Raw genomic sequence first — 27,650 nt, forward strand, 5'->3', positions numbered from 1 at the left:
AAAAAATCATTTATATTTTCAGAAATAAGTCTCATCACTGTTCCCAAACTACAAGCTAAGGGTTATAAGGTTAATATTTCTGGTACCCGAAAGGGAGCTACAGAGCAAAAAGAACCAGAGCCTTCTCCGAGGTGACCAGCAAAAGGACACGAGGCAACGAGGCACAAGTTGCAACAACAGAAACCACAACTACATATAAGGAAAAAGAAAAAAAAAATCACAGTGCGAGCGGGGGAAAAACACTGGAAAAGGGGTCCCAAGAGGTTGGGGAGTCTCCATTAACTGGATAAGGCCCCGAACACCCTGATCCAACTTTGAAATTAGCCCTGCTCCGAGCAGGAGCTTGGAGTGGAGACACCAGGGGGTTCCCTGCAGCCAGCACTATTCCGTGATACATGGTAAATTCTGGRATTTTTATTTATTTTTATTTTTTTGGAAAGAAATAAGAGTTATTTTAGATATCCTGCCTTAGGACAGCTCAGTGAATGTCTGAATCTGTCTCCTTACTCTTTATTAAGAAATACCAAGGATTACAAATGGGGAGAGAACATGACTGCTGGGAGAAGGAGAGAGCAAGGAAAGGAGATAAAATGATAAAAAGGCCAAGCAGCAGCAACCACGCACATACGCAGGCACGCAGAGAAGTGCCAGAGAGGCTGGCAAAAACGGGGAGAACAATATAGCGGCGCTCCGAAAAGGCAAGGCGATTTTCCCACTAAACGTAGCCAAACGCAGCCGGGAGAAGTCACGAAGAGTTTAGTTACTACAGAAGGGCCAGGTTCTGCTCGAGACCTCGGCAGACTTCTCGCTTGCTTCGTTTGAAAAACACCCAACTTTCTCRTCTATCCAAGCTCTCCGTCTTTAAGGAAAGGCGCAACTAAGAGTCYGCTGTCAGTCTTGGTCCCAGTCACCAGAACCAGGTGTCCTCGGGACACTGAAAGCGGGAAAACGCTACAGTCCTAACCTTGCATTCGGGTCTGGTCCGCAGAGCACAGCTAAAGGGGAATGCGATGCTCTCGCCGCCGCCGCCACATCTGTGATGCCCCTGCTGGGGGGTTTCGAATGCATGTTCCACTGCTGGAGAAGATTTTAAATTTTGATTAAATTAAAAGAATATTGAAGTGCTTACTCGAGGGGAAAACACACCAAATTATGTAAACTCTGCAAACAGATACAATATAAAATAAAAAAAAAAAAAAAAAAAAAAAAGGGAACTTTCCAACCTTGGCACTATATCTAAACATTTCTGCGCCGGTTGTGCAAATACTTTGCACGCATCCTTCAAAGCGACCTTTAATGGGAAATCAGCAACCCAAGCGCCTTAATTCAAAACTTGCCTTCTGCATTAACTGCAACTGGAACTCGAACCCTGCCGCCAGGAYGCCAACTGGGACGCGCCAGCCTCGCCGCCCAGCGCCCGGCGCCCGGCTCCGCTTCTYCCTGTGCTCCCAGCACCCCCTAGGGGCAGGAAAGCTCCAAGCCACCTCCGCCCGGGACCTGAGCCCGAGGTGCCAAGAACCGAACCCCACGCGCAGGARTTGCCTTCCTTCTCCTTGCCTGCCTCTTGCTCGGGGATTAAGTCTGCAAGTCGCGGCRGAGAAAGCGATGCACTTTATTTCCGTCCGGCTTATAACGGCTGGACTTGCTTCCCCGTTTCCAAGGGCGCGGAAAGGTGTTCAGAGATACGACCCTCACGCTCAACACGAAACGCAGCTCGTACAGGAAACCAGCAGGTCGTGTCCCTGGGTGATACGGTGCCCATTTAAAAATAAAGCCAATCGATACRACGCCAGCCAGTAACCGAGTCAAGCAAGCACCTCTCCGACCTCGGAAATCCCAGCGGTCTCCCCGCCAGCTCGAGGCTTCCCTGGAAGCAAGGGGTCTCTCGGGAGCCTGAGCGCAGCTAAGCAGTAAGCAAAGCGTCGCAGCAGAGGCCGGCACCTGCAAACCGTTTACGGAGGAGCAGACACTGAGAAAATTAAAACAGACCTCCGTAGTCCACCTGGCTACTTCTGCAGTCGCTTGACCCAGCTTCCAACACGGAACGAGGAGGCGGGAAGACACAACGCGGACACCGCGTGCTAGCCAAAGCAAGGATGCTGAATCCCCCCGCGAAGCCCTGCTGCTCTGCGAGTGGCCAYGGATGACTAATAGCTCATGCTCAGAAACATGCTTTCCACAAACATCTCCAGATGGCCTGYGAAGGAGGGTTAAAACTCAGATTCCCAAGGAGCAGAGGCGCCCTGAAGAGTTTTGCRCAGCCAGCAGCCAAATCCAACGTCGGAAACCGCCGTGATCTGAATCTGTATCTCCCTGGAGATTGCAGAGAGCAAACCAAGCGTTTATCCCTTCAAGCCGTCCCGTTGGCGAACAAATTCATTAGAACAAATCAATTTAGAACTCCAACTCGGCTCTGAAAACAGCATTGTCTAAACCATCACTTGAACTTAGTCACTTTAGATCAGAAGGCCTCTCCACCCCGTATTTGACTGATCTTTATTCCGCAGAGCGTGTTAGACGAGGCTGGCCAAGGCTTTGGGGTAGAGCGTATATCGGGGCTGCTACCAGGAAYGCAGCGGCATTGCCAAGCAGCAGCAGCTACGCTGCAGATTATCAGAGGCTCCGTTAACCAAAGCCTATTAATTGATTCAGGTGCTTAGTTTTATCGCCAGAAACAGATGCAATAAGGGTTTGAACTAYGTAGAATCTGTTGAGCTTGTCTTCCGCTCCTCAGCGGACACCTCAGCTTCGGGGACGCCCACGGCACACAGCGATGCTCCATCGCTTGAAGCGATCCGCTCTCTCCCCACTGAAAAAGTAAAGTACTAACAGGGGACAGCACGTTTTGTTCCCAGCACGTGAAAAAGGTTAGCAGAAAGAGCCTGAAGGAGCTCTTGTGCCRGAGACCTCCAGAAGCGCCGTAGCCGCGGGTGTCAGATGCCTCCACCAGGACGATACCTCCGAGCTCGGGCCGGGGCATGGCTCGGGGCGGTTTTGGAGGGGAAGGATGTCGCCCCTTGCAGCGCTCGTGCTGCTGCCCGCCGKGCTCCGGCCTGCTGGGGAAACCTCCAGCTGCCGCTGCAGCGCCAGGAAATGAACCGCCCCGACACCACGACGGGGTGCGATGCCAAGTTACGCTATATTTCACGGCATCCGTATAACGCAGCAATAAAAAGCTCACGGCATCGCACGGACTGYGCTTCTTCCAGCTCTTCAGTACCCCCCCCCCCCTTTCCTGCCTATAAGCTGATCTCTAGACTTTTTTTTTCCTCCCCTCCTTCTTCTGGTCTGGCCTAATGAACTGCTGAATCTATTCGACACCTCCRAGCCATGACAGATGGCTCCACATGTTGCTGCTAATGTGCTGGAAACCACCAATGGATGCAGCTTTCTGCCCGAGCACAGTACATCGCCATCGGAGGGCTTCGCTAAAGTGGTTTACATTTCAATGGGTTTGTGCCTTTTTCCACTCTTTATATCATAAGTGTGATGGGATGAGAGAAGGAATAAAAAAWATATATTATTTCCACAGCCCATTACATCACCTTTTCCTCTTGGAATACTTTTTAACTTCATGTATATTTATACATACATACACACATGTGCTGTACTATCTCTTTACTAGAACGGAATATTTTCGTCACAAATAAAGGTTTATTAAAAGATAATTGATAGGAAAGATACACAACTCTTGAGGAGCTTGCGCTGAAGTGTTCTCCTGCCTTTTATGAAGAGCATCTCTCCCCAGAACGTGTATGTGCAAAGCTGGGCTCAGATCAGACCTCGTGTCTCCTGGAGGCCAGGCCATCTGCCCCCTTAGCAGGCAGGTGCTGGGGCACTGGAGGCATTTCCAAAAACACGCTGCCCTGTGRCGCCAGCATTACGTTCCTTCTCAGAGATTGCAGGGAAAACCACCGCCGTACGCATACCAGAAACGGAGTGCAYGCAAAGCACGGGAGGACAAGCACAAGTCCGTCAAGGACCAGCCGCTAGCGTCGCATCCTTCCTGCAGCCCCGCAGGCGAAAGCTGCAAGCGACTGGAAGTCGGAGGGATCATTAAAGGCCCTAAATTACTGAATTTGCAAGCAAGTGTGTGAGCAGCGCGCACTCTTYGAGGCGAGGAACCCACCTCATCCGAGGTGCCAGATGCTGCTCGCACTAAGCTTCCATCCATTTTAGGGGATAAGAGGAAAGCAGCCTTCTTCTGCAAATTTGGGAATGACACGCACATATTTATTTTATCATCCTGATTCCACAACCGTATAGAATAATGTGCCCAAGAGGCTGTACAACAAGTTTGGACCCAGGTGATTTAAAATAATAATGCCTACCTCCATCAAGGCAGAAGAGAAAAACTGTGTGAACTCGGTTTGACCTTAAAGAAATCCCTTAACCTAAAAATATAAAAGACAAACTGTTTCCACTGAGAGCTGCTATATAAAACCACCCTCAATAAAAGTGCCGGACTTCTTTCAAACTAACCTCAAACACGAAGCAAATTCCAATGTGCTATTTTCCTCTGGCATCCTGGAATGTAAATCTCAAGGACAGAACTGGCTGTTCAAATTAGCTCCTACTCCTGCAGAAGCAATTGTTTTCAAACACTTTTGAAAAGTAATTCTGCATCGGGTGTGCATTCCAGGAAGACTTCCCACCCCCCTCCATATTTTAAACATTAAGAGAGCCAGAACAATAACAGACTTCAGACACTTCTGTTCCAAGTCGCCACACACACACACACACACAAAAAGATGCATTTGTTGGGGTTTTTTTTTTTCTTCCTTTAAGTCGTAATCACAACCTAATACCATGATGCCTAAGACCTTTTTGGACTGGAACATCCAGAGGCCAACAACAGGTTTAGATGAGAACAAGTCAATCCATTTACAGCAAGACTCGGCTTTCATTAGAGGGTTTGTGCTCTGAGTCAGCGTTGGAGGACTATTTCTGGTTACGGGGCACACCCGGCACGACTATCTGCTCAGGTTCTCTTAATCTTCGCAACAAAGGATTCCTATCTACCATCGCTGTCATTCCTGATTACCACATCATTTCCACATCAGCCGTAATGTCAGCAACCAAATTAAGGTATTACATTCTGGAACATTTAACGTGATTAGATCTGAGGAGTATTTACTCTTCCACTTGGACAGATGCGGTGGTAGCGAACAGGAGGGTGGTACGATGCCAAGCGATTCTTGGCTTGGTACTCACCTATCGCTCCTTCTCTCTCTGCCTCGCTGACACCATCTAAGGCAAAAGCTGGACTTGCATTTTCCCAAAAGTGCTTCTCTGCTTATCACAGTGCTTCAGTCCATGTTCTAAACACACCAGAGTTTAAACAAAATTGAAAGGCATGGGCTTTCACCAGCAAAAACCTATTCTGAATTTCCAGCCACGGGACCAACTCAGACCAGGGCTCACAGAGTCCAATGCAGGAGACAGAGCTAGATGTTGCACGTGAAACTACAGAAATCACAGAAACGAAACAATCCGCTGCTCCCAAGAGGTCTCATCCAAAAGAGACATGAAACCTCTAACTATGCRCCAAAAAAAAAAGCTTGTAGCCTCTTTGCCTAAATCAAACCAAGTCACAGCCCAAACTGGCCGGGCAACAATCACAGCTGAACRATTAACCCAAAAAACAAAACAAAACAAACAAAACACCCAAGAATCTAGTCACAGAGCTAAATTATCTTACTTAATTAACTCAGAATTTGCTCAAGCAAGATGAAGGTTCGTGACGACACACAGAACCAACCGCAGCTATTCCAGCAGATCATCCGGTAAGCGCAGGTCACACCACACATCTGGGCCACCTAACATCTACCATTGCAGAATAAAAAAGTTGCGTGTGTCAGATCTGGTCGAGAGCTCGTACAACTGTGAACACAGTCTTGGAGCTGAGTTTTCAAGCTTCATTCAAAATAACTCAAACATCTCCTGAGGACCTTTTTTTCCCATGACAGTGTTGTTTCTCAAGCAGCTCGAGTGGGTATCAGGAAACAATTAAAAACACCGCCCTGTTAAAAACGGATTTGGTGCTCCGCCGTTCTGCAGCGAGACCTGCCAGCTAGGGGAAAGATTATTTTTTCAGTGGTTTCTCTGCAACAATACGAAAGGATGATGCAGCTCCCTGAAAGCTGACTTTCATGGATCAATCCAAGCAACAGCCTCGCTCCACAATTAACATGTCTATCCGGTCCAGCTAATGTGCTTGTTTACACTATCTGGCAAACGCCGGATCAAGTGTCGTTTCATCACCAGGCTTCTTTCGCCTAAGCCAAGACCAACAGACCATGGTGGTAATTTAAACACTGAAAGCACGCACGGTATCGATCCGCGAGACTTGACGCCAGCTAGCTGTTACGCTAAAACACATCCCCGAGGGAAGCGCCTTCAGCGGGGGCTGACAGAGAGGGCGAATTCAGCCGAATGAATGAGAAGGCCGCCGGAGAGATTAATATGCATGAGCCCATGACCTGAATAAACGTCGCATTTGGGGTGGTTTAAAGCACGCGGCCATATAGCTGAATTTGTTAGAAGGAGCAGGGGATCAGCCAAGAGAGGAATGTGAAAAAACACCGTAAGCTGCTGGTGGGTCTCCAGGCAAATACCTGCCTGGCATACCTAACGAGCCCAACCGCGGCAGACGCAGCGCCTAGGAATGCGTTAAAGCAGCCCGTAATAACAGGAGCTGAATGAGCAGATTACAGCTAGCTATAACAAACACCGTCTGAAGGTACATCCTTCCCTTGCGCTCGACTCTCCTCCTCCACTTTTGGGATGCGGCTGTCGGCAAGCACAGAAAGGTAGAGCACCCAGTGGAAACCACCGCACCCTTCAGCAGCTGGTCCTTCCTGCTTTGCAGGAGAGACAGAGGCTCAAAAACGCCATAAAGAAAYRSTTTTYTGACAAGACAGGCATYGGYCACCCTGYCCCTCTCTACGTGCRTTGCAAGGGCCTCCTGCAGACCTGRGAGGCTGGGCCAGCAGGACACGAGCCAGCTCTGCACCAGGAGCGGAGGAAGCCCACCGGGCACCATGCTGGAGTCAACACGCCTGCCCAGCGCTTGGACTCCTTCGCTCAGGTCCAGCACTGCACAAACACATCCCCGTGGCTCCAGGGTTGGAGCTGGCTCAGGTCCCTTCAGCTTGGAGCACAGGCACAGTGAGGGCAGGCCTGGCTGCAGAAGGGTTGGAGATATGTCCTCCGAAAGGTGTTAGCATCTTGCTATTAGCAATGCAAAGAGGAGGGGAGAGGACTTCGCGATTCTGCCATTGTTTGACCTCGACTGGAGCCAAGTTAGATGCACATTTTCTCCGTGAAACCATAAGAAGCAACCTGGAACGCTACAGCCATTTCCAGAGGAAAGCTCATCTCAGCTGCAACCTGAAGGACCCTTGGAGGTACCTCTCCCCTTTTCACAGGTGGAAGAGCAAGCCTTGAGTGGCTGATCCTAATGTAGAGGGCCYTTTTAGGGGGTTGAATCTGCAAAGCGGTGTTCACCCGGCTTCACCTCATCTCTCGAATTACTGCAAGCTAAGCAGGATGCGCTATGAACTGCAGCTCCAACCCATGCTCCCCTGGAAAGCACACACTCCTCTGTGAGCCACTTTCATTTCAACAAAAACCCAGTTTTACTGTTCCTCGCGCCCATCCGCCTTGCCGCAGCCGTCTTGAAAGTTCAAGAGGCCCTCTTGTTCCACAAGAAACCTGTTCCCGCTTCGTTCAGGCTTCATACCTGCCCTTTAAAGGTTCAGGAGCAACACCTCTTAYGTCTTAGGCTGGTTTCACCTTCAGCCAGGTCCTCAACAAGACCCACAGCAGAGAACTGCCACTCCTCCGCTCTGGTGGTTAGACCAACTCAACCTTCAGCAATTAAAGACCATTAGCCTAATGGCTCTCTTCCCTCCTGTGCGTATCCTAGCACACAGAGCTCTCAGCACCCAGCTAGTCTAACGTACAATCTTAGACGTTACACACTGTATTCGGGACACATACTAAAAAGAAGCAATAATAAGGATACTTACTGTAACACTTAGTCAAAAATTGCAGACCAGATTTCTAATGCTTGTTAAATCGCTGATGCTTTGGTGAAGTTTGTTACGCTTCTAGGATTAAGTGTTCGTTTTGATAACAGCCAGGAACGCGAAGTCAACCTGAAAGCTGGAAGTCAAGCGAGGGTATTTCTGATTTGTTCTCTTTCATGCTGGGTGTGAAGATCTGCCTCTGGAGGCCAAGTCCTCTGTTCCTGACTCCCTTGGTTTGCATAGGTTTATTTAAGGACAAAAACTGAAACTGCACTAGCACGCACACGGAGAACAGGACCGGCCGTGAGCTAGAACAAAACCTGCCTCATCCTCCATTGTTTTTACTAGTATCAAAGAGTCATAACCTCAAAGCTCAATTTTGCCACTACAAAAGATTTTAACATGCAAATAAACCAGTTGTCAGTCACACAACAGAGCAATTCAGGTCCTAAACAGAGGTATCCAATGCCCTTTTAGGCACCAAAGTGTGTCCAGCAGCKGCTACTCCAGCCAGGCACAGGTCTCTTGTCTGCCTGTACCCTGTGTACCAGTCCCTTGTGGATGTCTAGGGTACCTTTGGGCTTCTAAGGCTGCAGTAGATACCTACATTTAGACACCTCAGTCACTCCTCTCCTATTCCAGAGTAGGACTGCACTTAATCACGAAGCTACTGATTTAGAGCAACAGCACAAAACTTCCCACTATCATCAAAACAATCTGTAAACTCCTGCTTTTAATAGAACTAACCTATTAAATAACTCATTTATGCACCTAACATCAACACCTATTGCTTTTTGTTTAAAAACAAACACACATGCCCTGGAATTAACAGGACCGATAGGAACACAAGTTATTTTTATCACGGTGGAGGGGAAACTAATAGAAAAGTTGAAATAAATCATACTGTAATGTTTCTTGCTGTATAGTGCCACCTTGCTGTCAATTCATCAATAAAAATGACAACCCCGAAGGACTGAGGCTTTTGTAAAAGATGTGCAGTACCTTTAGCCTCAAGTAGCTTCAGGAAGGAATCATTGGCTGAAATAGAGCGTTAAAGTCAGCTTAAAACACTACCCTGAGATCCTAACTCTGTCTTTATTTTGGAGGACACCTTCTCCTCTTTGCTGCTTTCTTCCAAAGCTCCAATACTGTCGTCACTCCTGTGCCTTCTCGCCACCGCGTTGTCTTAAGTATGCAGAGGTCAAGTTCCCTCTCCGCTGTTTTATCTTGCACAGGGCCCTTCCACTTCAGAACTGCCTGCCTTTCCCCACAAGCCTTATCTCATTTATTAACCTCTTAATCCATGGGTCCGGCACTACATAAATGCTAGTCAATATGTGCACTCTTTAAATCAAATGAAAAAAAATCAATCGGAGAGTCTGACAGCAGACTGCTCTGGGACCAGTCATCTAAGAGGCAATTAATACCTCATTCCTGAAGGATACGGGGTACCCAAGGCTTCTCAAACAACTGCCTGGCAATTAAAGTCACCTTGATGGATAAAAGCAGCAGCGGTCTTGTCTGGCATACTTTTCGCGGACGTTCATCACGCCACTGGTGGGTTTGGGGTTTGCGCATGTTATTTCAGAGAGCTGACTGTTTGACTGGCAAAGTGTCCCCATAGGCTTTCCGAGGGCTACCGCCTCCTTGCTCGGAAATGACAACCGAGCAATCCGGCTGCACTTGAGAGATCCCGAGGAAAGGAGCTGCACACGTTTGCATAGGGATACTGTTCCCCCCCACGGCTTCAAAGACAAAACCGCCCTGCAAAACTGGCTTTGCCACCCACCGAGGCCCAGCCGACCCGTTCCAGGGAGACGGAGCAGCTGAGTCGAGCTACCCGTTCTTCGCTTTCACAAAGCGAAAGGAGCACTCTTAAAAGAAATAAAATTAAAAAAAAAAAAAAAAAAAAAAAAAAAAAAAAAAAAAAAAAAAAAAGGCACGCCGCAAGGTGAAGCTAGGATGTCACGAAAGGCAGCTCAATAAAGGTTTCTTTATGGATGGCATTTCCATTCAAGCAGCGGAGCTTTTCCTCGCCAGCTCAAAGAGTGACAGCTTCGGAGCACGCACAGCTCGCGGGAGCGTATTGGGTTTCACAGGCGGGGAGCCGGAGGTGAAGGGCAAGCACCTCTGGCCCTCTCCGTTCCCCGTCAATCCTGCCTCAATCAGCGGGTTAAAGGTGAAAGTGGGCCTTATAACTCAAGCGGTGTCCGTTTCCCTGGTCGGATGACGGTCTCACAATCTCCTGCAATTAGAGGGCACGCTGGGGAGGAGATCTTTGTTGCTACCAACAGGCTTGCTAAGAGCATCCAGCTCCCGCTGCGTATGGCAGACGCTTAAAGTAACAGCAACCTGCTCTAGGGTGGAAGAACCCCGAGCACCTCCAAACACGAGGCAGCGAGAGTTGAGGGTCCCCAGGATCTACAAGTCTTAGAGGGAAGAATGCAAACTAAAATGTGTTGCCAGTTTAGATGCACTGTCCCCTTCCGCTGAGATTCCTCATGGAAGCAGAGTCCCATCTGGCTGCACTGCTTGTTCTACCATAAAATATATATGACGACAACATAAAGGAATAACAAGCAATCACATAATGTTTTACTGAACTGTTTTCAGCTCAGTATCCAGCTTTGGAAAGGAAGTGCAAGTTCACTATTAGCTTCAAGCCTGCTCAGCAGATCTGTGCAGCAACATGGGATGTGTGTGGACAAAACCCAACCCCCTGGACTTGGGGTTGACCACAGCGTGGGAAGCCCAGTCATTCCTAAGGAAACCACAAGAGTCAGCTTACAGCACCAGTTAAGTTGAGAACAACAGGTATGTCCTTCTCCACCATTTACCAATTTCAATAGGAGCTGGACATCTAAGCAATTCAGGTATACTTTTTACATGACTGCTTGGGGAATTTAACACACAACTGCGAGGTAGCAAAGTCCTTTCCTTTTTATCAAACTCCTCAATAGCTCCTTTGATTTCTTTTATCTAGAGAGAAAATCTCTGAACGAGAAAGGATTTAACTGTTTTTTTGTTTGTTTTTATTGTTCCAGTCTGTAAAGCATCAACAGACTCCACAATTTCCATTGCTATGCCCTAACGAAAGAAACCCAGGCAGAGCTTTCTGCCTAAGAGAAGTGCTAACAGAGGATGTTTGCACTCTTGATTTTTTTTTTGTTTGAAGGCTCTGGGGAGCACCCAGGCTCTTTAATTCCTCAGCGTGCCAATACGTCCTTCCTGGATAAAGAGCGATGGATCCTGACCGAGTCCGAGCAGTCGACTGGACTAGGGATCTGTGTGATTTTAATATAATTGAACTACAAAGGGCTATGTTTAAAGTAACACTAAGACTAGCTTAAATCCACCAAAGCAAGAAAATTCAAATTTAAGGCTCTAAATCTGCTCTGAACTTATGCCTCTGTGTGTCTTTCTCTCTTCCCATTCTCTTTTTGCAGAGCACAGCGAGCAGCAGCCAGGATTTTCAGCACAAACTTTGAACCATCCTTCCTTTGTGAGTCAGACATTTAACATTGATTTAAAAATAAATTACTTAATGTGCCCTTTTCAAATACTGTTGTTTTTTAGGCACCAAAAAACCCATGCTCTTAGCCTAACAAGCAAGGAAAACATTGGTTTGGCCAAGACGCCGGAATGTCCTTGCTGGTCCTCTTACACTGGCTTAGCCATGCCCAGGGGACTCCTGCGCGGCTCCCTGAGCAATGCTTGCCTGATAATGCCTGTGTGAGCACATCTCCACGGGCCTTCGCATAAAAATGTGCCAGAGTGGGGAAAAGGTGCCGGTATCTGTTGTCTGTGAGGGGTCTCCAGCTTGGAGCACCTTTCCCTATGACAACCCTGGGCAGGTTGAGCACCACCAGAACTGCACACAGTCCATGAGAGAGCTCTCGCACACCGGAGTCCAGATGGAGGTTTAGGAGGTACCAACACAGCTTATAAACTGTCTCGCTTCTTTTTAGATATGTCACAATCACTCTGAGAAGTAGAGTTTTCAAATCAGGGTCCAAAAGAAACAGCACCTTGTTTTCCTACGACACAACCAACACGGGTTAAAACAGACGGTGCTAACACCAAGGCAGAAGGATCAGATGATATGAAGACATGAATCAGGTAAAAAAGGGCCCATCATTAAGCATTTGGTTCTTTTTTTAATCATCCCCTCCATCTTATCTTTGTACTTTTTCACCTCTTCCAAGTCTCCTGGGACAAGGGAGAGTTGGGGTGGGGAACAGACAGAAGGAGACACCTGAACCCTTGACCAACAGAAATGGAAAGGGCATTCGGAGCACACGGGGTGACACAGAAATAGGCCCCACGTGCTCATGTAAATGTAGCGGGAGAATTTCCAGCAGTTCAGGAGCTGAAGCTAAGGGTCAGGGCTCCTGGGCACCACAGGCCCTGGTGATTCAGTCTGCTCGCAGATGAAACATGTACTATGCTCTCTACCATAGAGGGTTTCTTTCACCTCTACAGCTTCCAGAGAAGCTGAATGGAAGGGTATGGCCAACTCCACCTTCCAAAGAGGTAGGTGATTCATACAGTATGAATACATGAAATTCATAAAGTTTATACAGGCCTCAAGAACTCTCTGACTTTACATTAGCTATTACTTTCCACCAAGTGATTACAGCAAATATTTTCAAAGGCAAACTGTTAGTTTTAAAATACAGGTTTAGAAAACTCATCCTTGGGGGAAAAGGTTAATGGACTAGTATTTTTTTGGTGATGAAATTATTGTATTATCCCATGCAGATAACTTCCAAGAGGAAACTCAGCATGATGCTGGAGAGGCCTGGAGAGCACTGAGGTCCAACATAAATTAATAACAGACTACAGCTTTTAAATCGCTTTCCCCAGGCAATCTGGCATTTAGAGAAACTAGCATAATTTGGGCCTACATAGGTAGAGAGGTGTGACAGAGGATGAAGACGAGAACATCTCCACTTCTGAAAAGCTGATATGGCTATGGTTTCTGGATGCCTAGAAAATCATCTATCACATTCAGGAGTGCTGGGGAAAAAAAGAAAAATATTTAATCGGCAATAATGCGTTCTGCTGTAAGTCAGACTCATTTGGCCTACTTTTTCTGGTCTCCATCATCTGTTTAGACTCTAAGTTCTTCGTGTTTCCACAAGACCCAGCAAAAATGGGCAGTTATTAGTTGGCCTGTAGGCACCACCATAATGAACACGATTAATAATGGTTGATGCATTATCCAAAAGATATCAATCAGTGGAAGGAACTCGGAGAGGAGCAGCAAAAGTAATTAACAGCCTCAAGATACGATCTTAACAGCAAATACCTATATTTAAGGTAATGATAAAACTAGTTCAAACCCATCATTGCAGGGTAATTAAGAATTAAGGTTGCAACTGGAACATATGTCTTCACACCTCTTATTTCCTTACTGCACAAGAACAAGATGACATTTACAATGAAAGATTAATAGAATTCAACATTTCGCTTGGCACCGTGTGGGATACAATGGCAGGCAGGTCACACGTAGGATGGTTCTCAAGAGCTACCCCTAGGAGCTTCTGATAGCTGAGCGGAAGATGAGAACAGGGTGCTTGAGTCCACACAAGCAATGATTAACCAATTAAAAGTAAGCACTAATAAAGAAGGACAGAATACAGGGTAAAAACAGAAGTAGAGGGATGCAGTTAAGAAGAAAGAAGAGAATATAAGTTAAGCGAGATGTAAAAGGTAAATATTCTCTTTCTCCCTCAGGCACGGTAAAAGTCTCCTTGCAAGGGGCATTGACAATTAAAGAGAACTAGAAACCCAACAGTACGAGAGTGCTTCTCAAGAAAACCAGTGCACGGATCCCCCAAGAGGCAGCCTTTGCCCAGACCAGCGCAACGGACGTTCCTGAGAATCAGTCAAGCTGCTATGATCAAGACGTGTGAGGTAGTGGGGCAGGCAGACGGCAGTCTACAGAGCAATTTGGAGACGGAAAAAAGCCACTGGCAAGGAAGTAGATTAGATGAAACCAATGAGTCACCTTTTCATCTCTGCCTTACTGCATTCAATGATTAACGCCACAGCTACTCTGTCTGCAGCTCCTCTCATGACAACCTGTGCTTCAAAGACGCAAGCAAGTACATGTGAAGTGAAGACATCTCGCAGAGATATTTAGCTTAATTGACTCTCCCTCTAATACGATTTTCAACTTCTCTTGCGTATACCAGCAAAACAAGTGGGGGAAAAAAAACCAAACCAATTTCATATCTAACAAGCCTCTCTCCACACCACTGCACACGCGTGGGACTGGCAGTGCCTCTTGCAGCAGGCCTAGAGCTCAACCGACGTAGGGACTGGCTCTAAGGCTCATCCAATGTCTTGTTTCCACACTGCTCCTCAGGTATCTCATTAGGTTTTACAAGGCAGGGAAACCACTTTTAACTGTAAAAATAAGTATAAAAACTTATACTTTTTACTTATAAAAATAAGTAAAAGAACAGGGCTCCCTGCCTGGTGGCAACGAACCTATGAACATGCATGCTGTCCCTGGTGCTGTCTCCAAGCTCTTCAAGGGGCTATCTCCCTGCCATTAAAATGCCTCAAGTAATAAAGTAGAGAGGTGGACAGAACTTTGCAGCACCATCTCAAGGCACTGACCCACACGGCCATGGCCACTAAGCCCTGATTTGCAAGGGCTTTCCCTCAGCCAGCATGCCCGGTTTGGATACTGAAGCCCTGGACTGTCCAGTACCTCTCTCCAGCAGAAGTAGGAGAGAGGTCACCACCTCACGTGGTGCAGGCTTGTCTTGCACAAGTCAAAGCCTTCAGTGCCTTTAAGGCAGCCAACCACCAAGAGACACCACTTACACATGGGGTTTTCAAAACTCCATTTCACTACTGATCATCTTGTGTTTTGACTAAAGCCGAGCTGGATCTCTACAAAACCCAGCATTACTGTGTCTCTCAACATAACCTTAAAGTTCCCCATTGCCGTATCCTTCAACTGACCAGACATTTCTAAAAAAAACAAGTGTGGAACCACTAAAGGCAGACTTCCCACGGACCTCTCGCAAGGCTGAGCTACCCAGTGGATTCTCTGACATCTGAGGCATGAGTTCACACCACAACTTTTCTCTGTTATCTTGGCCAAAAAGTCACGGGACTGTTATACCTCTGAAGCCTGCTAACCCTCAGTCAAATACAGCTGAAACAGAGGATTCAGAAGTTATTGGGGGAAATCAAAAGAAAGACGGAATGCCTGCACATTTCATAAGGCTAAACGTTCCTGCCTAACTTTTTATGTCATGCCTTCTAAATGGAAATAAAACCTCCAGCGACTACGCAAACAATGCAGAGAAGAGAGGAAATTCGTTTGAGAGGAAGAAGAACGGGGCACAGAACGGGAGTGGAAGGGAAGCGCGTTCTTCAGGGGGATGTTCCTTTATCAAGCATCCTTATCAAAGGTAATAGGGAAAAATTAATGCATCAGAGGGAGACCTCTCACTACCCAACTGGCTGGCACCCAACGCAAACCCACAATAACCACATCTGGCTTTTGAACACAGTAAAAAGAACACACAAAATGTTTGCTATTTGACAAGTGGCAAGCAGAGCAGCTGCTACACACCCAGAGATAGCGTTTGCCTCTCCTGCCTTACTGACGGGGTTTGAAGAGGTGGCATTCAAATTCAGAAGCACCGTCAAGTTACCGCCATTTATTACGTGAAACAGGAAAAGGATGGAGTTAGAGCAGTGAAGCCTCATTGCCCTCACCCCTTGCACATCTGCCTGCCTACAGCAAGATGGGCTCCAAGTCAAGTTTCTCTAAATCCAGCCTCATGCTGAAGTTTGCATTTCCAGTGGAAATTCAACACACAGGATTTACAATCCGCTGGACAGACGCAGAGGCCTGGAGTAAGGAACACTCTCAAAGTCGGCTAAGATGTTCACTCACTAGAGCCCAGAGTGAAATTCTTCAAGTGCTGGAGACAGATTTTCCTTGGCGACAGGCCACAACTGTCGATCTGGCTTCTAGGAGAGATCAGAATGGCTGTGGATTGCAGCGACTTCAGAGACAAATATAAAACCTTCTTCTGCAACCAACTTTCTTATAATAAACCCATGAAAATGAAAAGCTAAAACATTTCCAGCTGGCTGGAAGCTGTGGAGAGCACAGTGAACTTATTGCATCTGCTGACTCGGGGCTGATTGGAAGTCCCCTGAAACTCTTCAGGGGTGTTTGGACATCCAAGTGCCTAAGTCGCTTCTGCAAGTAAGATGCGGAAGGCTAAATTATTTAGGCGCCTCTCACATTGTAGCAAGGTTATTTATGGAACCGAATTTACATCAGATTTCTAACATATAGCAGAGTGAATAAGCGCAAAGTCTAAACTTTAAGGGAAAAAGCAACTGCTGCTTCCTTGTAAAGCCTTAAATATTTGAGTAGCACTGCTAGATCGTTCTTATAAAAAGACTTTCACAAAAAGATTTGAGATGTGACTTGGTTGACTTTATCACGTCATTAAAAGCATTTATGGATTTAGAATTGTCCCAGGATGCAAAGGGAAGTTGCTTTTTAAATTATTGTCTGCTCTAGGATAGTTTCAGTGGCTAGTATGGATTTTCCCCGTAAATCTGAAGCTCTGAAATCAGTCTACAAAACAACAGAATAGCAATTTGGGTTCTCTGGGTTTGATTCTTTTCCTCTTGACCATATAGTAATGAATTTGCTCCCAGTTTTGCTGAGCACAAGGGGAGAATCAGGATCTCTTTGTACAGAGGGATCTTACATTTGAGTCTAGTGTCCTGAACAAGGAGAAATTCTGATGCGCCTAGCCAATAGTATTTAAACAGGTTTTATTTTTCATTATAGGGATCTGTATTTGAGACAGAAACTCCTTTACCCAATCACTATATTCCTCTACCATTTTACGTTTTATTGTACTAGAAATAATTTCAGTCATTCCCTTAAAGCAACTTAATCCCACATTACTTTGACAATTTTATCTACAGTTGCTCTGTAAGAGCTCAAAGCTACTATTACTGAAATATATTGTCATATTCAGTGACTTAAAAGAGCCAGGGAAGAGGAAGAATGCAACATTTAAAAAGAAGAAACAAAAAATAAAACAAGGGACAACCTCTCTGTGCTCTACCTTCATCCATCCACCCATCCTTCGAGCTCCCTGCTGCTCCCAGGCCTGACAGCTGCAGGCGCAGCCCTACAAGAAGTGCCACTGGTTGAAGTGTCGTGAGACACGGAGTTTGGCTACACAAGACACATCCCAGGATAGGCGAATCGACAACATCAAAGGAGACTGGGAACTGCCTCGTCTTTGCGTGTTATTGCTAAGCCCGATAAACCGGTGATAGGTGGCCTCTGCTCTACTTGGGACAATCAGATGTTGTCCACTATCTGCACAATACTCTGTCTTATCCACACAGCATCACTATTACCCAGAAGAACATCTAGGACTGCCTGTTTTCAACTGAAACTCAACAGGACCAAGCTTCACCCCTTTCTCTTTGCAAAATTCAGAATAGTTATTATCTTTAAACTCCATAAAAAGCTGGGACTATCTTCAAAAACAAAGATGAAAATGCCCTGTACAAAGAAGAGTATTTGACAGAGGAGGAAGAATTGTAGAGGGCTACTGTTTAGCTTTCTCCTCACCCAAGCTGAATTCACTTGGCTGCGTTTTGCACTTATGAACCGTACAAACATTTCGCATAACCCAGCCTGCTGCTAACGCACTGGCTCAGAGAGGCTGAACCTCACAGAGCATTTTTAAGGCATTTCATTCTTCAAAAAGCCACAGCTTTCCTCTTCAAAATCCCTGCATTCATGTCTTCGTGCTTGGAAAAAGACCAAAGCCTCCACACTTCCTTATGCCCAGGAGGTTGGGAGCGCATTGCGTATTGCAGTCAATAAAGTGCCAAGAAGCTAATGAAGATAAAAGTGTCAACACATAGCAATGATAACACACACCTTTCCCGGGTAGCTATTCCGACCATTTTGCAAACCGACCTGGCAGTTAATCACACGCCCAAGTATGAAACATGAACGTGCAGCACCTCGACGTTATTAACAACCTTATTGCTGCTTTGCAGAAGTGTCATCGGATGACAGATTGCACTGCACATCAATTGGATTCAGAGAACTTCTCAAACCATTACGGGTTAAAAGCGGCTCCAGCATGAAACAGAGTCACAGTGGTAAGGAGATCATCGATACAAGGGATTATGCAGATTTAAGAAATACCCTCGGCACCCGAAAGTTTTCAGAATGCAAACTACGTCAACCCTGAAAACAAGAGGCACTGCATCATGATGGCAGGAGGGACAAAGCCAGGGGGGTTTAACAGACAAAAAAAGATTGTTTTAATAGGAGAGAAGCATCAGTCATTGAGTCTTACTTCATTCAGACTTTCTATCCAACCCATCCATCTTCGGTGCCAAGAGATGACAGGACCACCTCACTTTTCCCCCCCAGCCTAGTATATCAATAATGCCCATTTCTACCCCTAACAAATGACTCACTAGAATGGCGCTTTTCCCTAAATTGGCTTGCCAAGCCCTACAAATGCCTCAGTACCTGCTATGGTCAACTGGGCTATAATGGGGCCCCTCGAGAGGTGGGCACCGATGGGTGGAGCCTTTCCCAATCATCTTCCTCAGCAGCCACTTTGTCATTCATGGCTGGGGACCATCTGCGGAAGAGGGGACGGCGGAGGGGGAGGAGAGTGGGAGACCGGTGGAAACCTCCCCCCGCACACGCACACCCCTCCCCACACAATCCCGAATGCAAATTCCTTCGCCCTCGCCAAACGCTTCTCTGGGCTTTATCTGCGAACAAAAGTGGCCCAGGCAGGCGGGCTCTGCATCAGTGCTCTCTCTGTTAGCAACACCTGCTTGGTGTCAGCTGGGAGGGTTGCGGAGGTGTCTTTTTGCCATGTCTACAGAAGCCAACCACAGCACAATGGCCCCCATCGCCTAGGGTCACTCGCGGCTTTCTTTCGCTCCCCCGTGCCACCAGCCCTTTTCACCTCCACCATCTCGAGGACCCCAGAGGGCTAAAGAAGGAGGTGGCTTCGAGCGCGGGGAGGAGGGGGAGCGCCTTGTGGGGGGGAAATATAGGTCTCTGGCGTAAATCGCCGACGCCGTTTCCCCTCCTCTCCCTTTCCTTAAGACCTGATGGTCTTCAGTCACACATCTTAAAAGAAAAACAAAAAACAAAAACACAAAGACTTACTTGTCTCAAGTCGATGAAGGCCAACTGCAGCGTGTCCCCTTGGAACCCAGGCACTGGGCCGGATCTGGCAAACTCTGTGGGAAAGAAAAGAGGATAAAAAGCGCCTTTAACTAACCATGGACAGGGAGATTGGCAGACGGATGACAGGGAAGACAAGAGAGGCTGGGGGAGAGGAGGACCGCACTTCTAAGGAGTCATGTCTCCCTCCCTTCAGCTTCTTTGTTCGCCCTTCAAAATTCGTGTCATCAAAACACCATTAATTCCACCGTCCTGACAGCAAGGAAACTGTACTAATTCGACCTGAAATTTATTCCCATGAGCCGTACTGGGCTTCAGAGTATTTGTTTTGTGAATGGACAAACAACTTGCCGAGAAGAAAGGGGGGGATGGGGGTGGAAAAGTTTTTCCTCTCAACACAATAAAATCTTCAGCTGTGAAACTCTTTTCAGTTCCGAAAGCTATTTATATTTTAGGGCGCTGAAGGAATTTTCTAATTTCACGCCTGTCACCAGGCTCCATAAGCATTCATCAAAAAAATATGCCCAGCCGCATCATTAATTATGCGGCAGCAGATTATTTGCATTATCTGGTATGGCGCATTATTGCCAGTATACGGTCACCCCAATGGGAAGAATCGCCTCCATTATGCGGCGTATTTATTTATTTTGGATGAAGACATCTGACAACTGAATAACGTTGGCTTCTAAAGCGAAGAGAATATTTAAGGCCACATTTACCTCCTCCTAGTGTAATCTGGCCACAAAATCATACTTAAGTCATTTATTTTTCTTCTAATTTATTATTTAAACCAAGTCTAAAACCACCAAGGGGGACTCTTACAAATCCATGTTAGAAGACCCTAGCTCTTCCACGTCATTAACAGCTTTTACGTGGTAACGTTCATAAAGCCAATGACTGCGTGTATTCAGGTGTGTGTTTTGAAGATATCTCTGAGGTTGGTTTTGCCCAACTTCACTATATTTTTGCCGTCTTTAGCGACAGAAATAATGGCTTCATCTCTGCCCTCAGTGCAACTTCTCATGACCAAGCAGACCTAGTTTGTAAAGCCACCAAAGTTGCTGTACAGAGCAAGCTGCACTCTAGAACGGAGAGTTTCCATGAGCCGCAACTTAGCGTAACTGTAGAAAGGAAGTAGTGAGGGAAAAATATACACCAAGGAACACATTTTTAAGTTAAAGAAGGCCAGGGTCCTTATTGCCCCACTATTCTGGTATTTTCCATACAGGAACCCTCAAACCATCTCCTGCAGCTCCACAACGCTCAGGAAGAAGGAAGGCTCTGCAACAAGAAAGGTGGATTTTGCCTTCTCTCTTCATGACTGCACAAAGGTACTAAGAGACAAAGCCTGTCCTTTCCTTAAACCCTAAGTAGAGTCACCTCACGCCAGATGGTCTTCTCCTTGAATGCTTCTCCTTCCAATAGTTATCTCATTTTCAAACAAATGCCAAGAAAGAAGGAAAAAAGCCCAGTCATATGAGCAGTCCCCATGGCTCTTCTGAGAGCAGACCAATGAATGAGACAGACAGGGTTCAGCCCTGTTCCTTGACTGCCTGCTTTCTGGAAGCCAGACAGAGATTATTTGTTGGTTTTCTTGCTCCAACTTTCATTAAAATCTTGGGTTGGAGAACATCCTTCAATACAGACACAGGTACCTCCAGGGACACAGTGGCCAGTTTCAGACATCCCCAGTTCTACTTCTTAATGATTTCAGATGCCAGAAGCGCTCTAAGATTGAAACGATCACTCATCTTTGCACTGATCGCTCAAGTGATTCTGCTGCAGGACAATGAGACGAGAGAGAGTTTCTCTTTGCAAAGTTAAAGCAAATCAATTTTGTTACAAAATCTAGACAKACTGATGAACAAATGTGGCTTTAAAACCATTATTTTTATCGATTCCTACTACTAGAAACAGATAATAAACAAGAAAATGTATATACATGAGTGCTAACATTTAGACTTTGAAAAGGCAAAAGCCCTTGACAGAGCTTCAACATGAGTCTGAAAGACAGGTGGAACCATCCACAGTTGGATGTACGGACTTTTTGTCACTTTTGCCCAAAACACGATTGAACAGAGAAAGGAGCCACTCAGCTTCCAGCCAGTTTCACTGACCAGTGCTGCAACGTTTAGGCTGCAAGTACTCCACGGTGATTTACATTTAAGCTCAAAGCTGTTTTAATTAATTCTAACTATACAGTCATTTTAATGTACGTTTGCTATAAAACTTGATTGTAATTTGCTGAACCAGAACACACATGCAAGGGAGGACTAACACACAAGCTTTCTGACTCTGACCTGCAAGGGATAAATCATCTTTATGTATTTGTTATACGCCCTCCATCTCATCTGGAAAAATTATCCCAAAAGCCACATCAGTCCTAAAACACCCCTACTTTGAAAAAGCATGTACCTGAAAATCTAAAAAAACCCCTTTTAGATGTGAGAAATAGCTTTCTAGCTTCCACTCGTGAGATGAAGCCACCAAGGGCTGGCCGATGCCGCAGACTTCACTGGGTTGAGGTACGTAACAAAGGACTGCCCGACTGCTGCGTCCCACGCTCCAYGGATGGGGTCACGTCATGTTACTAATTACATTTGAAACAACATTGGAAAACAAAAACCCTAAAAGGATTCCRTCAAAAMCAACCTTYYWTTTYAGATTTAAGGGCTTAGCAGCTGCTAGAAATCCATATAGAAGCACACAYRGAGTTGWGAAATTTAAGATTTTYCCAAAGACATGAATTTCAAATRCTCACTGAGTGGATCTTGAATGTTTTCACAARACTTGKGAATATATCGCTATTGTCATCGGTCATCCATAAACCAAGATGGATTTAATGCCAAGACATGGTTGCTCACCTTTAGCTGTCTCCTGCTAAGCAACCATATGGGAGTAACGGGAGTAACACTGCACTTTCACACTGCACATTACTACAGCGGTAGCATACTGAACATGCTCTTTATGAACCAAGATCTGCTCAAACGGTAACACTCATGAAAGAAAGGACTGGGGCCTCTCCCACCTTAGCAATGCACTTGACATCCAAGAAGTGAAACGGCATGTGAGATCATATTATTTGTATCACTGGAGAAATGAGATCAAGAATACAGCTCACATACTAGAAGAAAGCTGCTGCAGCAATTGCCTGTAGGGAGCCAGGAGAGSACTGAATGCAATGCTTCACCCCACGGTTGTTATAAAAATAGTCRTACCTTCTGTAATCGTAGGTCACATTTTACATACCAATGCCACAAACTTATTTTGGAAGGAGAAACGAATGAAGTCTTAAAGAAAGAAAGAAAGAAAGAACAGAACGGAGCTTTAAAGGAAGGACACAGCCAGTTCTTCTTGGTTTTAATCTCTTCAACCAGATTTCAGGATAAATTTCTCAGAACAACCGAGCACAGTGCTGGCCTCAGTACTGTCGGATTCGTTCATTGTACTTTCTCCACCACCACGGCAAGTGGCAAACATAGCAAGCCACCTACAGTACAGCCCCTTGAGCAGAAAATCACAAGAGAATAGAGCAGATCAGTATGCGGCTGTTTGTACAAAGCATTTAGCCAGGCTAAAGGTTTGAGAGRCTTGTGTTCAGGCCAAAAAAGTAATGTCTTTGCAAGGTCTACAGGCTTGGGCCACCCAGGGCAGGTCACAGAGGGACTCTAACCTCTCTTCCAAAACATTTCAGCAATGAAAGAATCAAGGAACAGGAACCGTTAAGCCCTTTACAATGAACAAWGAATAAAGAGTTCAAACAAACACGAGAGAAAAGGCGTCCACTGTAAATTAATTATACAGAATTGGAGAATCTCTTTTTACATACTGTACACAGTTACACACACAGGGACAGAGTGTCTTACATATACTGCGTGGTTAAAACACACACAGCTGGCTACTTTATTCCTCAAAAACATCATTTTGAGGGTAAGATTTAGTCTAATTTATGTGACAGCGCCAGAACATAGGATGGCRGACCTGCATGATCCAGAGGCTACCATAGCTCCTGTTCATGAGAACGTGGACAACACGCTTGTGATCACGTTGCTCACGCACAAGGCAGCTATCCCAAACCTCCAACAACTGAACCTCCACACCACATCGCTCCAGCCCTGGACACACTCATCTCCACCTAGGCACACCCTTGTATGCCTCCTGTCGGGATTACAGGAGAGCAAGCCCAAGAGACGTTTCTGGGCTAAACACAAGACTTCGTGGTTAGAGCCCAGGTCTTGTATCTGGGGAAACAATGACCTCGTACTCATTAATGAATGAGGTGACATGACTCTCAGTTGTCTTCCTTAGACAAGCTCTCAGAAGACTATCTTAGAAAAGCCAAGTGACAGGATCCCTTACAGCTCACCCAGAAAGGCAAAAATCACCCCTTGAGAAAACTCAAGCTGAAGAASAAATTTCTGCATGGAATCTGGAGAAGATCACAAGGAAAAAAAGGTGAGAAATGATGGGTGGGAATTTGGGCAAGACAAACAGAGAGAAGGTCCTTTGGGGAGAAGTCCTACTATTCTCTTTCCAATTTCCATATTGAGCTTATACTTCACCCATGTCATTTCCAGGCCAAATTATCAAAGTTCATCCCCATCTGTGGATTTCCTGAAAACTGCAGGAAGAGGGAGGAATTATCCAAAATATACCGAACTAGGTCAGATTAACAAAAAAAAAGTCCCTGCCTGTCATTTGTTCCTCTCATGGAACAAAGACGAGCCTGGAATCCTGTTAGTTTGCAGCGACAAGTGGTCCACAGGGATGTCCTGGACTTCAGGCACTAACTGGGCTGGAGGGCTTCCACAGCATCAGAGAGGAACTCCTCACAGCTTGACCACCAGATGTTTTAAAGTAGAAGAAAAGGGAACTCTTCAGATGAAATCGCAAGAGTTGTGAGCCAGRAAAATTGGTATCTGCCAATTTGTAGAACAGGTCTGCAGAATCAAGTTACGGATCTACACAGGTTCCCAAACCCATAACCCAAGATGYATGACGAAAGTCTTTGGGCAGATAYGAAACTCTCAGCTCCAAAGAAATACTAATACAAGGAAAAGTGGAACGAGCAACTCTCAGCACTACCTTATCAAGCTGAAAAGGTTCACAAACACCAATAGTGTGTGTCTATGTTGGGTGGGGAAGGGAAGGTTGGTGAGCAGCTGGGGAACTGTTTAGTTAAACAGCAAGCTCTGAAAACTGCCTAAACTAAAGGAGTTAAGCATAGATTGGTCTTGAAACTGAAAAAGTMACCTTACAGAATGACATGGGGCAAATAATCAGAGGAGACCAACTAATAAAACTCTGATCTCTCTTTACTATATAAAGCAAAACTGAAAACATCTTATCTAGTTTAGACCATGAGAAGATTAAAATCTAGGTGTGTTATATAAAYGAGCTCTCATTTCATTATTAGTTTCTTTCCGTTGCTTTTCACTTGCTGAGAAGAGGAAGTGAAAGACGAGGATTTTCAGGAATCCAACTCCACTTTCAAAGCCTCGTTTAAATAGGTGTGGACAGAGGCGTCTCCTCTTCCTATAGTGAGTTGCAAAAGAATATAGAGATGGGTTAATATCAGATGAGCGTCCTGGTAACAAAGGAGAGCACAACAAGGTGTTGGAGATGGGGGATATCCCAAATGTCGTAGCAGACAGCACAAGTTAGAGAGACAAGAGGACAGGAGAGTCTGAGCAGAGGCTGAGATGATCTAGTGGTTCTAGCAATAGGTTTACAAAGGAGATGGAAGAGAAGGAAAACTTGTACACAAATACAAAAGCTAAAATGCTGAACAAAATCTCAACAAAAAGGACGCTTTTTTTAATAGCTCACTGATGGAGAGTCATGCGCTTCTCCTGCATATTTATATGCACTAATTCACCAGGAATCACTTTCATCGCCATTGCGAGTACTCCGCAACCTCGAAGAAAGGTCATCTGAGGAAAAGGCAGGCAGCACTAAAGACATTAATGATATACCCTGGGGAGCAAATTCACGGAGAAATAAGGGAGGATACATCTAAGTGTAGGAAAGCAGCACAGCCACTGGCCAGAGGATCCGACTTCCATTCCCTCTGTCACTCTGCACACCAACAATTTAACCTTCCCGTTCCGGAAAGCACGTACTGCAGCRCTTCGAGAACAGCTCTGCTGTCGATACAAATCACTTCACTCGATCTAATAGCACGAAAATGCAAAGTTTTGCTTCCTAACAAGGGCTAAGTTTCGACAGGTGAAGAGGYGGGGAAGGAAGGGATCCGCTTCTCTCATCTTCCGAGGGAATTCTGCATTCGCCGCAGGAATTGGGAGCAACGGATAGGCCTGGAAAAAGCACGGGCAACCAGAGGATCTGCAGGTTCCCAAGCATCAGCTGAGCCGCTGCGACCGATGGCAGGGCCACCAGAATCTGCTTGCTTTCAACGCAACGTGCGTTCCTTCAACCATCCGTGCAGGCACTTCATGCAATAGGCTTATCCTTGGATTCGGGACAGGCTAGGACATTTCCGGCACCTTCGTTAATGAGCAGCAACTTGTCCGGCTGCCAGCGCATCGGATCGGGTTTGGGTACGTGCCTGCACGCTCAAACACACCTGCGTGCTCTTGCCGGCTCGGCTCTGCTCCAGGTGGTCAYGTTCCCATACGGGCGACGAACACGYGACCCTGCGGCAGAAAGGCGAGCAGAGGAGCTGGGTTTATTCCTCGCACACGCGATAAAGCGTTACGGAGCGCCACGAGGAACCGAAATTTAGGCAAGGAAAGGCAGCGGGAGGGACGACGGGCAGCGCCGAACGGCCAGCTTCGCCCGCGCGGGGCCGCCGCGGCCCGTCCCGTCCCGTCCAGCGGGCAGCTCTGCGCCCGCTCTCGCAGGCTCGTACAGCAGGATCCTTCCAAGCAGCCGGCGCATCCGTGCTTCTTCCTGGCTGCACCCAGGAGCCGGCTGAGCGAAAAGGCACAGTTTAATGAAATTTTACATCTAATTTTACGGCACTTTTAATTTCTCATAAAGCAGCGGTTAAAAGCCTTCAGAGATTACGGAGCTGCTTATTTTATGATCTGAGTATTGTAAAAACAAGCGGCTTTAACCGCCGCTGGAATCACTTACGTAGACGTAAAATGCTTTTGCAAGAGCAGCCGCCTTTCTTTTTCCTTTTTTTTCCCCTGTCGTAATCCCCAAATTTGGGTCGTTACATTCGATTCCAGCTACCTCTGAAGTACGTGAGATATGGAAAAAAAAAATACTAGAAACAGGAGGTCCTAAAAAGAGCAGAGCACGCATCTAGGCTAAAAGGCACGCACCAATTTAAAAAAAGCACATTAAACGTACTGTTAAATCCTGGGTTATAGAAGCATTCTGGACACGGCAACCAATTCCATTTTAAAAAGCAGACGCCTATTCTTACAGAAGCACCAGCCCTTCTATTTACAGGTTCACAGAAATATTTGTGTTACTTTTTTTTCCCCCTCCAGGGTTGTTTTTTTCTTTTTTTTTTTTTTCCTTTTAAGTCGGCTCAACAGGCTGGAGCCAGAGCTCACTCCTAAATTGAGACGTAATTAGAAGTGTCCTACTGTGTCTTTCTGGACAATTCATTTAACCCTGCACGCCTTATTGCACTTCAGGCTTAAATAAGAGGTGAGCGAATCTCTCTCGCCTGCACATAAAGAGCTAGATAAAGCCAAGCCATAATAAGAAGAGTTGCAAATATTAACCATATTTTTCCAAATGACTTCTGTCCCTCTGCAGATGTGCCGTCCTTATGTATATATTGCTCATAAAGCCGCGCCAAAACGTCTTCCGAGCCCCTTAAACTATTAATGCGCATCTTGGGGATCAGCTTTTCGCGGGAAAAAGAGCCCGTCAGCCGCTACGCGCGGGACGGGCCGCGTGCCGTCCGGCCGGGCGCTGTGCCAGCGGCAAAAGCCTCCGGCAACACGATTCCTGCTGCCTTCCCAGTGTTGGGGGGGGGGGGATAACGCCGTGGGAAATTTTTATTTCTTTGACAATTTTTACAATCTTGCAGCTCAATTCTTCCCTGCCTCTTGCACACCAGAAACGCTGCTGACGTACGCGGGACCGCTCACATGGCCAAGGCACGCAAGATTCGGCTTTTAATGTTTATTTAATTTACTGCTTCTCCTCGGAAAGCTTCCTTCRTAAAGGATATAAAAAGAATAGACGGTGTATTCAGGGCTTTGAGCGTGCAAAACGCCATCCAAGAAGCGTTAAGCGCGCGGCTGCGGAGGGCAGAGTTACGGCGCAGGCGAGGGATCCCCCAGCAAGCATCTCCCGCGTGGCTCTGCGCCCGGCCTCAACTATTTGCAAGTCAAAACCTATTTTAGGAATCCCTGGGTCTGCAGAATTAACTTACCGGCGTCTTCTTT

General features: G+C 46.3%; 1 protein-coding gene across 13 annotated transcripts in view; it reads right to left on the minus strand.

Annotated features, from left to right (window-relative positions):
* Positions 1-27,650, minus strand: part of EXOC6B (exocyst complex component 6B) — a 237,117-nt gene that overhangs the window by 49,387 nt on the left and 160,080 nt on the right. For 10 of the 13 annotated variants that reach the window (XR_003254712.1, XM_026072704.1, XM_026072696.1 and 7 more), the window contains one exon: positions 19,258-19,331. Coding sequence is in view for 11 of the 13 variants with exons in the window: in XM_026072704.1 (XP_025928489.1) it covers positions 19,258-19,331 (74 nt within the window). In the remaining 2 variants the exon portion in view is untranslated. Of the gene's footprint in view, positions 1-404; positions 1,078-19,257; positions 19,332-27,650 lie in introns of those variants that run through there. The other 3 variants (XR_003254711.1, XM_026072690.1, XM_026072699.1) reach the window with 3 other exon arrangements.

Source organism: Apteryx rowi, unplaced genomic scaffold (genome assembly GCF_003343035.1).
Source record: "Apteryx rowi isolate R43461 unplaced genomic scaffold, aptRow1 scaffold_35, whole genome shotgun sequence".
Classification (NCBI taxonomy): Eukaryota; Metazoa; Chordata; class Aves; order Apterygiformes; family Apterygidae; genus Apteryx; species Apteryx rowi.